The 13,814-nt window shown below is 40.5% G+C and overlaps 2 protein-coding genes across 2 annotated transcripts in view; one reads left to right on the top strand and one right to left on the bottom strand.

Annotated features, from left to right (window-relative positions):
- The first annotated feature begins 700 nt into the window (after nt 1-700).
- Nucleotides 701-8,730, top strand: LOC123970214 (aspartate aminotransferase, cytoplasmic-like). The gene is made up of 9 exons (XM_046048138.1): nt 701-892; nt 2,946-3,127; nt 3,581-3,704; nt 3,955-4,067; nt 4,662-4,766; nt 4,976-5,126; nt 5,286-5,451; nt 5,850-5,992; nt 7,714-8,730. The coding sequence occupies exons 1-9, from the start codon at nt 784-786 to the stop codon at nt 7,851-7,853; spliced, it is 1,233 nt and encodes a 410-aa protein (XP_045904094.1). The 5' UTR covers nt 701-783; the 3' UTR covers nt 7,854-8,730.
- Nucleotides 8,731-12,257: 3,527 nt separating this feature from the next.
- The window catches only part of LOC123970207 (metal transporter CNNM1-like), a 16,698-nt gene continuing 15,141 nt past the window's right edge, over nt 12,258-13,814 (bottom strand). Inside the window, exon 10 of the mRNA XM_046048126.1 lies at nt 12,258-12,703. Within this exon, the coding sequence (XP_045904082.1) occupies nt 12,624-12,703 (80 nt within the window). The 3' untranslated portion in view covers nt 12,258-12,623. The remainder of the gene's footprint in view (nt 12,704-13,814) is intronic.

Raw genomic sequence — 13,814 nt, 5'->3', positions numbered from 1 at the left:
CAAATACCTGAGAGTGCACATGGACAATAAACTGGACTGGGCCAAGAACACTCAAGCCCTCTACAGGAAGGGCCAAAGCCGTCTCTATTTTCAGGATAATGCACCCTGCCACAAAATTGGTTCAGGAAAGGTTTGAGGAACACAACAATGAATTTTATAGTGTTGACTTGGCTTCCAAATTCCCCAGATCTCAAACCAATCGGGCATCTGTAGGATGTGCTGGATAAACAAGTTGGATCCATGGAGGCCCCACCTCGCAACTTACAGGACTTAAAGGATCTGCTGCTAATGTCTTGGTGCCAAATACCACAGCTCACCTTCAGAGGTCTAGTGGAGTCCGTGCCTCAATGGGTCAGGGTTGTTTTGGTAGTAAAAGGGGGACCTATACAATATTAGGCAGGTGTTCATAATGTTATGGCTGATCGGTGTATATTCTGAGTAAGAGTTTGGTCCTACTTTTAGTTTAGTGATGAATAACTATTACATATACACTTTAAATATATAAAATATAATGTAAATGAAAAAGAGGCAAACGATTAAATATGAATACATATATTAAATAAATACATATGAAAAATATAAAACAATGTTGTATTATTATTTCCATTACTGTGCTCTCATTGGCTATCTCAGGGCTGCGTCAGTGTTACGTACCTTCCTATTGGCTGCCGAATTGAAGCCTATTTCTGCTTGTCCTAAACCAGCTGGGTGAAGGTGAAACCGCCCCGTCTCTCACTCCACCCGTCGCTGGAAGCACCGGGATCATCTGCCGTGCCCTGAGCCATGTCCATATTCAGCGATGTCCCGCAGGCCCCGCCGGTAGCGGTCTTCAAACTGACTGCTGATTTCAGGGAGGACAGCCACCCGCAGAAGGTGAACCTGGGAGTTGGAGGTAAGAGATGGTCGCTGCCCGCTACCCGCTAATGCTAAAGCTAAGTTAGCTTGCTGACGGTGAGTCGCCAAGCCTCCAATTGCGGTTCTTCCTAGTTCTGTGAGCCAATGGGGTTTGAGCATGATTATTGGGGTTCCGTTAGATGAAGTAGGCTACTGAAACTTTCTCTTATTTCATGTTAGCAGCACACCAGCGGTTGAGCTTGCTTTTCCTCAGCTATTAAGGTTTGAGTGTAAACATTTGACGTGGTGCTGGTGTTCTCATGCTGTCAAACATTAGCAGCTCTTTTGATTTGACCTTCGGTACAAGCTAGCAGTGAAGCTAACGAGTTGACAGTTAGCATTTATGCTGACAAGAGAAGCTAACTCAACACTCAAGTTACAGTTGCTACATCTCTGATACTGGAGGAAAGGACGCTTTAGGAAAACAGAACCCTACTCTTTCACTGTTTACTCAAAAGCAGTTGAATAGACTAGAGACTGTTTGTCAGGATGTGAAATATACAGCAGGGTTCCCGCATACTTCCACTGTCTCACCTGTGTCCTTGAACGCATCATTCACTACCAGAGCCACTTTCTAGTTATTCTGATATGTAATCTATTAATATATTCTAATATGTATTATTGTCATAGGGTTGGAGGAACTCGTGCCAACCAATACTACAGCTAGCTGGACTTGCTGTGGGTTAATAACAACATGTATGCTCTTTCCTCCATGGTCTAGAGAATTTGAATAAATTACCTTTTTCAGAAAAAAAACAATAGATGATAACAAACAAGTCTTGGAATTTGTTATCCTTGACATTTTAAAAATAACAAAAACAAACATCATTATTCATTTAATTCATCTTTAATGACTTCAGAAAGCTGTAACTTTATAGAAAGTTAATCATTTAAGTCCAAGAAAACATCAAAATGACCAAAATCCCACAAGATATGTAGTCTTATATAATGATATCGATATTAAGTTAACAGACAGCTAAACACTCCTCAACAGGCAAACGTACCTGGTGAGGAGTGACCCAGCTACCTTACAGGGTTATTATAGATCACCTTGTCCTTTGGTGCAATATGTACTCATTAGCTGAACTTTTGCACCTCATTGCCTACTTTTACTTTTTAAACCTCTAGCTGATCTAGATTTGTACTTTGTGGAAAGTCAGTCCTGAAAGACCTTTTGCCACTTGATCCACATCTTATACTCCGATGCCATGAGCCATGGCGCTCTGCAATTTTGGCTCTGAACTGTTGAAAGTCTTATATTGTAATCACTGTTTCCTCAATCCTTTATCTCTTTGGTGGCACCCTAAATTAGGCAAATAGTGATAATCTACTTGTTTGACCGTAGTGACCATCTGCAGCTGTGGTGAAGGCCTGATATTTGATACAGCTCTGCACAGGCCCTCATACAGTATGACGGAGAGTTCTTAAGGAGTCAAATATGTGCACACACACACACCTAATTTAGTCTGGCTGTTAAGGGCGACCTTCAGAGAGTGTGTGACATGACATACAATCAAATATTATTTGACTCACTCACTCACTCACTCACTCGCTATGTCTCACTATGTGTTATAATTTCAGACAGATTAAAGTAAAGGTAAAACGCTGAATAAAATAGTGAAGGAACATATCTCCTGTACTCAGGCATCTCTTGCAAAATAGATCTTGAGCTCAATGAGATTACCTGATTAAATGAAAGGTGGTTATATAAATGAGGGAATATCTTTTGGAGTAATGTTGTTCATCCCTCCAATAGACTTCCACAGACAATAGCACAGGAACAAATACAAAACATTTTTTGTGCAAGTACTTAAGAATACAATTGAACATAATCATGTTTTGGATGACTGGAAACACTTTGTTGGAGTACAAATTTGTGAACTATAGTTTTTCAGAGCACAACAGAAAAGCTAAAATCTTTGTAGTTTTTTGTCCAGATTGAAATCCAGCTGTGACTAACTTTCTGCATTACTGTCACCAGTCTTAAAGCTGGAACTAGAAGGCTTTGTGGCTTGTTGATAAGGTGCTGTGCTGCTTTGTGTTCTCTCCAGCTTACCGTACAGATGACTGCCAGCCCTGGGTGCTGCCGGTGGTGAAGAAGGTGGAACGGCTGATTGTGGAGGACGACAGCCTGAACCACGAGTACCTGCCCATCCTCGGTCTGCCCGAATTCCGCTCCGCCTCCTCCAAGGTCGCCCTGGGAGACGACAGCCCCGCTATCAAGGAAAACAGGGTGAGACACTTATTTGAACATTGTCCTAAACCGGGTCAACATTTAAGTCAGACTAAGCTGTTGAGGCTGCATGTGTACAGTCAACAGTGTATGCACCCCCTGAATTACAACAGTAACCATTTTAAAATAAATCTTAAAGAAACACTCCAACATTTTGGGAAATATGCTTGTTTACCTTCATAACCAGAGTCTGATGAGAAGATCAATATCCATTTGGTTTGTGTGTGTGAGAGGTACAGAACAGATTAAAGCGATTGTATCCTGGGCTTTTATAATCTGTGATATGTCCTTCATTTTAATATTTTAAAGAATAAATCTCATTAAAATTTAACCAATGGTTTAAATTATTTTTTACATTCCTGAGTTGTTTCATTTAGCAAATGTTTAACCATTTTTACCATCTTTATTCTTTTCATATTCTTCCTGTTTCCCTCCTGCTGCCTTCTCTCTCAGGTGGGAGGGGTCCAGTCTCTGGGTGGCACAGGTGCCTTGAGGATCGGGGCAGAGTTCCTGCGGCGTTGGTACAACGGCGTCAACAACACAGCCACGCCCGTCTACGTCTCAGCGCCCACGTGGGGTTAGTAAACAGCTGAACAGCAAGTAACAGGGTACTACTGTAATATGGAAATCAAGTGCTCTACATTCTCAAATGTCTTCGAACATTTGCTGCAGCCTGAAATGTGAAATCTTCAGTAATGTAACGTTGCCTTAAATTTATACTGTTCTTGATGAATGGACATTAGTAATAAGGCTCACAGCCCATTTCATATTTGATTTGAGATGTGTGAATGTTTTAAACATCTGCTGGATGTTCTTCTTCCTCCCAGAGAACCACAATGCTGTGTTTGCTGATGCTGGCTTCAAAGACATCCGTCCCTACCACTACTGGGATGCTGCTAATAGGGGCCTAGACTTCTCCGGGCTTGTGGATGACCTGGAGGTGAGGAAGGGCGTGCATTTCCACGTCGCAATGACGCAACAAAAAAATCACCGCGTACCATCTAATTATCCCTGTTTATAAAAAGTTTAGGTAACGGGTAATCATATAAAACTTTTTAAACAGTTGTAGGTATTCTGTAACACTAAGTGAAACAAGAATGGTAGAAACATAATGTGGAATTTCTGGTTGCTTCCAAGGCTGAAATGGAGGGAAAAGGCCACTATTAGGTTAAAAAATTGTAGCTCTCAAAAATGTAGCTATTTTGGGTTAACTAATGGATGTTACAGACTCTTAGGGAAATTGTCAGCATGACTAGACTGTGACATGTGACTAAAAATCTCACTTTGTCCCGTTACTTGTGTTTGCCTCTTACATCACATTGATGCACACGCTAGTGATGTTTGTAACATATTACTGATTAACAACTTCCAGTTAATACTGTACCATAAGTAGACTGGTTTTAAAAGAGACTGATAATTTAACCAAAACCTCCACTTGAGCATCATTCATTGAAAGGCCTCTGAAAACAGCATTCAGACGATTAATATTTCAACATGGTTATTTTATTTGATCTGACTCTTTCTATCTCAACAGAAAGCTCCAGAACACTCAATCTTTGTCCTCCACGCCTGTGCGCACAACCCCACCGGCACCGACCCGACCCAGGAGGAGTGGAAGAAGATCGCAGAGATCATGAAGGTAAGACGGTGTTCATATACATGTAACGGTGTTAGAGGTGTCGCATGCCTTTAACACATTCTGTCTCTGTTTTCAGGCTCTTCCATTGAGTAAAGCATGTACTGTAGCCAAAGCTGTTCTGCGTATTACATCATTGTGAAGAAGTGTTTTCTCATGTTTTACTGTTGTTCCTTGTTATATTTTGTAATTTTTTGTCTCCTTTTCTATAGAGGAGGAACTTGTTTGTGTTCTTTGACTCAGCTTACCAGGGTTTCGCCTCTGGCAGTCTGGATAAAGATGCCTGGGCCATTCGCTTCTTTGTCTCAGAGGGTTTTGAGCTGTTTGTAGCTCAGTCCTTCTCCAAAAACTTCGGCCTTTACAGTGCGTACACATGATATGCACACACCTAAAGACTTGCACACACCTTTTTATGAAGTCCTGGGTGGCCAAAAATAGGGTTAACCCCCAAAAACATTTTATACATGCACACAGTTTGCACATTGTTAATAGAAACCTCACTCATACATCTGCTGTTATCAGATGAGAGAGTTGGCAACCTGACCGTGGTTGCCCAGGACAGCGAGAACCTGACCCGCATCCTGTCTCAGATGGAGAAGATTGTCAGGACGACTTGGTCCAACCCACCGTCTCAGGGAGCACGCATCGTCAGCAAGACCCTCAACAGCCCCGAGCTCTTCGCTGAATGGTATGCTCCTGCTGTTGACATTTACAGTATTAGCCAGTTAGTATTAGCTAACTCACTTCTGCAGTTGCGTTTGCTGCCAAGTGTTGCCACATTATGTTAATTGTATGCATTTGAAATACTTAATATTAAATGTTAACATGTCTGGAATCATTCACTTTTCCCCAAATAATTAACACTCTATTGTGAGTAAATTGAATCATCATCATTTTGTTCCACCACTGACATGTGCAGTGTCGCATATCTGTAATTTATCCATCTAGCACACAGGTATGCGAATGAGAAAAGGTACTGTACATGCAACTATTAGGGCTTTGAGAACATCAAGGTGAACTTAATGTATCTCAGCTAAAGAGTCAACTTTAGACAAGTTTCTGTCTTCTCTCCGCTCCTCTCTGTAGGAAGGGTAATGTGAAGACCATGGCAGACCGTGTGCTGTTGATGAGGGATCAGCTTAAGACCAAGCTGCAGAGTCTGGGCACCCCGGGGACCTGGGAACACATCACCCAGCAAATCGGCATGTTTAGCTTCACCGGCCTGAACCGTAAGTGAAAAGCGTTTCTCTCGCTCACGTGCACATACACAGAGGCACATCCAGAAATCCTGTGAATTAAAAGGGTTGCTAAGTGAATGAACATATCACCCTTAGTTTGTGTCAGCAATTATCTGCTGAGGTGAAGTGTTCCTACTAGGGTTGTGACGAGATTAAAACATGCCAAGATTTCTCATCGTGTTAAAAGCAGGATCGAGTGACTCACTCAATTGACATTTTGCACATGCTGTTACACCCACAGAATGTTTGAAAAAGGTCACGCCACACAACCTACCCCATAAGTGGAAAAACAAATATATGACTGATAATGTCGACTTACGGAGCGAACTAGGGTTGGGCGATGTCTACAAAATTTCCATCAGATGATGTCTATTGAAACTTCGGGATGGACGATGGCATCGGGGGCACGCGCGGGGTGATGGCGGTCGTCTTTTGCGCATGTGTTCACTCACACAGACTTTACTCAGTTAAAAACTTGGTAGCTGATGACGTTACAAGTCGCGGTTGAAATTACACTTTACGAGCAAGGACCAGCTGAAGCAGCAGTGAACACACAGGGTGCAGATGGTGGTTTCAGTTGTTTGATGGGCTGCGTCATTAACAAGCCCACAATCGGCTCACCTGCTGCCGTCATAACGGATCGCGGGTGGAAAAAGACGAGTTCTGTGTCTTTTAGGCGACTTTATAAAACGTACTGCTGGTGGAGAAAGTGGAGTATATGGGCGAGGGGGGAGACAGAGAGAGAGGCGGGGCAAGCCGGTGTGTTTAACTGAGGCCTAGGCCTCTTGTGTGGGGAGAAGAGAATTCCGAGGAAGGTGAAAAGGGGCCACATGCCCATTTAAAGAGGTTACTTTCTCAAACAAAAGACACAAAAGAGGAGGGAAGACTAAACCATGCCTACATGTGTGTTGACTCAGCAGGGATGATATTAAATGAGAAAAGCTGATCTGCAGGAGAAAACATATCTGAAAGCAACACCGAATGCCTGACAGCCTTACTGCATTGTATTCTATTATATTTTGAATTGTCATTGTCACCTGAGTTTTGTTTCCCTGTACATAAATCCAAACATTTCCACCAGAAATTGGTGCAAAAAAATCACCAGAATGCAGGAAATTAAATGTTCTAATGCTCCAAAATTTAATATAATTCAGCATTGAAAATTTCTTTAAAATAGTGTTAAAATCTTGTCTTGTCTCTTTCTCGGGAACCCAGTATCGTGTCTCGTCACACCCCTAGTCCCTACCAACTGCACCGGAGTTTATTCACTAGACTGTTTATAAGCACTTTTACCATTATACCCATGGACCATCCTGTTGTCCTCATGTAGAATATTAACATTAGACAGGTTAGTAAAGTAAAGTATTAACATTAATCAAGTGCAAACATGACAAAGTCTGGTTGGAATTCTTTCTTATGTACAAACAGGATAAAAAGGATAACTCTGGGTTATTATTGTTCTGGTTTAAGCCAGTTTCCCAACATTGTACTCACTCATTGTACTTACTCACAAAAAACATTTATGATGGTCTGACTGCTCATGTTTCTTACCCTTTCCAATTTCTCTGTTTTTGTTACCATGTTTTAATATCTCAGTATTTTCATCTTTAAAATAAAACTGAAATGTTTTATAGCTGTTTTATAGTAAACTCCCAAAGTGTAACAAAGCATTAAGCATCAGTTCTTCATCTTCACTCTGTTGTGTCTTACAGCCAAACAGGTGGAGTACATGATCAAAGAGAAGCACGTGTACCTGATGGCCAGCGGTCGCATCAACATGTGCGGTCTGACCACCAAGAACATCGACTATGTCGCTCAGTCCATCCACGATGCCGTCACTAAGGTCCAGTAAAGGATGCTCCTGTCCGCCCATTTCCTGCCTCCTGTGCGCCACAGGAAGTATCATCATGTGTGTGCCCTTGTACCCCTCCCCTGCCTATCCAGACCTCTGATTGTTTGAACTGCAGCGGGGATTTTGCAGTTGAATCAATGAGAGGACGGATGATTTTCTGTTCTGAACCTTTGGGAGGTGCAATTACTTTAGGAAGACACTTGAAGGCACACAGCCAGGTCTCACTGTCTAACAGAGCTTCATACACAAAGGTGTTTTCGTGATATCCAAAGCATTTAGGGTCACAAAAAAAAAATCAGAAGTTTTTTTTTTTTTTTTTAATCAATTACAGGTCAATCATTTATAGCATTTCAAGGTATTAAATATGATACTTCTGTAGAATTAAACAAAATGCTGTTAATGTCAATAGATGTAATCACTCTCGAAGCTCCTACTATTTACTGCATAAGCACTGAGCACCTATATGAAGTAACAAATTGTGCATAAGGATATTTCTTATGTGAAATCTACAGAGAGGCATTCTGAGTTATTGTCTCTGCCACGTGACCGGGTTTAAAGCTCACTTAAAGGTAATGCATGTGCCTGTTGTTGTAGGTTTTGCCTTGTCATACCTGTGCAGCTATGTAGAAGATCCTAATGGTAGTTGAAGTTCAGAAAGCGACTTTGTGCCATCAGTGAACAAAATCACCTTGCCTCTCTTTGTTGTTTTCTTTCCACCCTGCAGTGCCCTTATTGTGTTACAGAAAGCCTCTCTCATCAGACCTCTGAGGCTGACTCTTGTTAGCCACACAAGAACACTCCTATTATTTGGTGTTGTTTGTACACACAACAGTATGTGTGTTCCTACAGAAATAAACTATAAAACACAAGAACCAAATATTTGCTTTGTGCCTGTTTTTATTTTTATTTTTTATTTTTTCCCCCCATAAAACCTTTTCTATGCAGCACAGTATCTAAAATATCTACATGTATAAAAGCAATAGTCTCCAAACGTGCGAAGAAACAAACAAGAAAATTAAGATTATGATGTTCATTGTGTCCTTTATAATTGTGTTGAACATGCAACACCAGCTTTGTTTTGCACTTTCTTGAAGTAGTATTTAAGTTTTACCAGTTACATAAGACTCAAAATATTCTATATTTTGAGGTTTCCCTTAAATCCCATGAAAAGACCAAAAGAAAGCACTGTAAGTGTTTTCAAACGTTACTTTAAGCAGCGCTTTCCTTCTGAAATGTAGTGGATGTAGGGCATTTGTTGACAATAGGATAAACATAGAATCTCCAGACTTACTCTTTAATATAAAATAATAATAAAAGACTGGAGACTATTGAAGTTCAGTATGTTGTGGAGCTTTATATTTCTGTGTATATTTTGATGCAAAATACCATACATAGTTGCTTTCTATTTTACAAGTATCAAGTTGTTATATTCTCTCCCAAAACATCTCTTCCACGCAGGTCATTCTATTACAAAATACAGCAAAACAGCTGAAAGCAATGCACATTTTTACTAAGCAGCAATCTGCGATTATATTGGCTCATAGCAGAAATTGTGAAAACTGATCTCGGACTCTTTAGGAACACATCCTGATAACCAAAGATCTAATGGATCTGCAGCAGGGAAATGTATCCGTCAAACCTACAATCTAATCAACAACATCCTGCAGCAGGAACAGTTTTTGTCTGTCTTTGACCTCAAAAGATGATGTTGATAGGCTGTGGTCGGTGCTCCAATGCAGCAAAGTGACTCAGCAGGTTTGATATATTGCAGCCAGGAGGGATGTTCCCTCTGTCTCCTCCGCCTGTGACATTAGCCAATGAGCGGAGTTAAAAAGCACCCCTCCTTCTTTTTCATTGTCCCCAGCTTGCGATGGATCTTTTTGGGTCTTTAAAAGCCAGTACTGCTGGGAGAGGCTGCTGATGGCAATTTTCAGGATTTTTAAAGTTGATGATTGTATTTGCCTGTTTCCTAAGGAACCCACAAAAACTATTCAGACATATTTAGACCTTCTGAACCTCCAATGAAACAAATGCAGCTCTTCAATGCAGGTGACCCACCAAAACACAGTTTGTGTTGCAGCAGTACGTTCAGGCAGCAACCTAAATTATATTGTTATATTTTTATTAAAAGGCCATTAACCGCCTCCTTATTGGTCAGGTCTGAAACTTCAGATTTCTATCCACATCCCCACTTTCCTCCTCCTCCACCTCTTCTATGCTGCAGTGGCACAAATCTGATTCTGCACAAGTAGGCAGATGGAGTCACGCCCATCCAGAACACTGCAGTCTCAGGGACACCGTGAGAACACTATGCACACACTGGGGTGGAACTGAAGGTTTCTGTGATGCAAGAAAAATTAAATCCACCAAACCAAGACTTGTTTCAGCTCTTCTATGTTGCCATCTACATGATTTAAGTCCTGTAAGAATTTAGAAAGCAACATGTTTGCTTCTCCACAACTTGTTTTATAGTAACCTGTTGATTTCAAAAAAGGTCAATTCTGATTTCCAAATAGGTGATATGATAACAGCCACTAATATAAAAGCCACACAATGTCAAGTTCCCCCTATTATTCCTCAAGAGAGAATGTATCCAGGATAAGTTAATTCATTTGGAGATCATAGATACTACAAGCAGACATGTTAATAACCCACAGTCTAATATATATCTTAAGCTCAGTGTATCTCTGCCAGGTGAGTATGTGATCAACTAATGGCCCTGTCCCAATTCCTCATGCTGGACAATGTAGCTTTTTCACAGCAGACATTTTGATTTGTGACTTGACAAGTGTCCAAGTAAACCATGACAGTGTGACAGTGAGCCAACATCCACAGTTGTACTGGATACATTAGTCATCTCAAATTATACCAACATTTTTTGCAGTATGTTTCAGAAATCCCATTACTGTTGTCAATGTGGAGATAACAATATCATTAAATCAAACAAATTGTAAAATAGAGACGCTGACGAGTGAAGGTATATTTCAGAGACTACAATAGAGCCTTTCAGAGGTATGTGTCTCCAGTTTAGATAATATAGGTGCTGACTGCTGACTTCATAAACCTATTTACGTATACTATCTAGGCATCTTATAGAACACATAACTGTGCTTTGGTGAACACTTGCTGCAGCCTTCAGCTCAGTTTCATTTAATCTCCAATAAAGTAAAGCCAAAAAAATGAGGTTCATTTATAATTGAAATGGATCTAATAAAAAGAGCTCAGCTCAGGCGATGATTATTTAACGAGGTTCAGTGGTCATAAATCACGTGGTGAATAAAACAGAAACTGAAATGAAAGGCTGACCCAGGGTTTCTCAAATCTCTTTCCAGAAAAGCAGCTCCAATCTGTCTTTTGTCTGAGTCTGATAGCCTTCTGAGGTCCAAATTCAAAAAAAGGAACAAAACAAATGAAAATTTTATGAGGTATATAAATGCAATTCAAATTACAACTCTTAAAAAAAAAAAAGGCTCAGATAAAGAAAAAGAAGAGCTCAGGAGAAAAACAAGAAGGACAGTAGTTTTTGGATAAGTGGCAGACAAAGCAAAATAAACAATTAATTATGATGAACCACTGTAAAAATCCAATCTGATCATTGTTAAATAATAAGGTTTGAAGATACAGTAATTAGCTGTGATGAGACAGGTGTTGAAACATTTTTTGACCTCCTGACACTAACATCCACACTATGTGATCATTTAGCAAAACAAAATCATTCAAAATGCATTGAGAATCCGCAGAACAAAGCTACTTACAGAGATGTTCAGAGAGAAGTTTGGAAACGTAACAAAAAGTTAAAGGGACAGTTCACCAATTTGGGAATTACACTTTTTTAAATTTTCTTGCAGAGAGTTAGATGAGAAGATCGATACCAATCTCATGTTAGCAACGCTAAGGTCTATTTTACATTATTATTTGTGTGTTTGGACTACACAAACAAGCTGCTGGTAGGCATATTTTTAAACCTGCAATAACCGATTTTTTAGCCACTTGGGGGCTGCAGGGAATGGATGTGAATGCAACACTGACATATGGTCACCTTTAAAGTTGATTAGGTGAATTGTTAGCAAACAGTTACCTATTTACACATCCTGTAGATACGAAGCATTTATTTGGAGTCGTGTTTCTGGCCATCTGGCGAATGTAAGTCCAGTATTCTAGCTCTTTTAAGCTCTGAGTACAGGGCTCTGTTCTTCCATGCCAAACTGGATAAAACATTTCCTTATGGGCCTGGCTTTGAGCTCAAGCCAATTGTCATGTTGAAACAGAAAAAGGACAAACACAAAGCAGCCAGTTTACTTCTGTTGAGATGCAGTTTGGAGGATTATGTGACAAAACAGCAACATCTTTGGTGTCTTCCGTCTGTTTCCTTTTTACTGTCATTCCCTTTAGCTCCATTGGAGAAGTGATCGCATGAGGAGAGTATATAGTGTATAAAAACCTATTATTACTACAAATCTTTTACATTCACAGTCATTTGTTTATATACGAGCATCAGCATGAAAAACCTGTTAAGATCAGAAACTACGGTTTAATGCATATTGCCAATGCTGCACACCCCTGCACTTTGACAAGATGGTGTCTTCCATCCACGTGTTCAGTACATTACTGGAGATGAGACCTCTTTATAATCTCCTACAGTGGGTTCGGAGGGTGTTGTTTTCAGATAAAACTCTGATATCTGTAGTTCAGCAGCCACATTTGTCTTTGCAAACCACTTGAAGAACCATCAGATGATGGAGTGTTCGGGTCTGTTTCATACACACACTGCTAGGTTTTCACCAGAGGCTGTTCTGAAATGTCCTCTGGTGTTTTCTCTCCTTCGCGGGATTTTTTCCTCTTCTTGTGGCCTGAGGAGACAAAATATGATAACAGGAAAAGTTAAGGCTGCATTCATATCTAGATCCACAGCTGTAGCTCAGACTGACAGTTCCAGGCATTTAAATATTTTACAGATTATTATTTGCCGCGGGTTCTTTACATTTTTTTCACTTGAGTCAGACTAGATGAAGAAATACACTGCTTGAAACTTAAATGAGAATGCCAAGATCAGCCTACACAATATTTTTGTAATTTGAGTCAGGTTAGGCAATCTTAAATTCATAAATTCTTGCTGTGACAGAAGCTACAAGACGGACCCCGACCAATCATAGCTTTTGGCCTTTGTGACTTGCGGTGGTTGGTAAGGTGCCAAGGACCAACTGCACTGTTGCACCAACGGCTGTTTATACCTACAATCACTGTTTTATGAATGAAAGTGAAGCTAGAACCAATCAGTGAAAGGGGTGAGTGTGTAGATGAGCAGCATACACTGTGTGCAGACGGTGATGTCACACCTGCGACCAGACGGGGATACTCTAATGATTACAGGTAGCCTGAAATGACATAAAACCTCAGTCTTCTTGTTTACTGAAAAGCGTTGTGTGCCCTAATTGGACAACAAAAATAATTTTGTGTAGACTCAAATCGAAACAAGATGGTTTTCATACAGAGTGACATGAAGCATGTCCATTCAAAAACGTCACAAACTATTTTTTTTGTTTGTGTCTAGTTTTATCTTTACGTGTAGTTTCTTGTCTTATAATCTATGCTTTGCAAATTGGCCAATAATAATGTGTACCTTTGTAGAGGAAAAACACTGGCATGGTCCTTTAAGAAACAACATGGGAATGCCAAGTGGGCAAATTGAAAACAAAAATGTGAGTGTAAGTAGGAGGCAGATTCTGGAGGGGAAGCTATGTGTGTGTGTGTGTGTGTGTGGGTGTGTGTGTGTGTGTGTGTGTGTGTGTGTGTGTGTGTGTGTGTGGGTGTGTGTGTGTGTGTGTGTGTGTGCGTGTGTGTGTGTGTGTGTGTGTGTGTGTGCGTGTGTGTGTGTGTGTGTGTGTGTGTGTGTGTGTTTCCTATGGTGGTTGTGTTTGCATGTGAATGAACGCCAAGGAGGGAAAGAGAGAGGGAAACAGA

The sequence above is a fragment of the Micropterus dolomieu genome, linkage group LG01, assembly GCF_021292245.1.
Source record: "Micropterus dolomieu isolate WLL.071019.BEF.003 ecotype Adirondacks linkage group LG01, ASM2129224v1, whole genome shotgun sequence".
Lineage (NCBI taxonomy): Eukaryota > Metazoa > Chordata > Actinopteri > Centrarchiformes > Centrarchidae > Micropterus > Micropterus dolomieu.
This window is presented reverse-complemented; position numbering and strand designations above follow the sequence as displayed.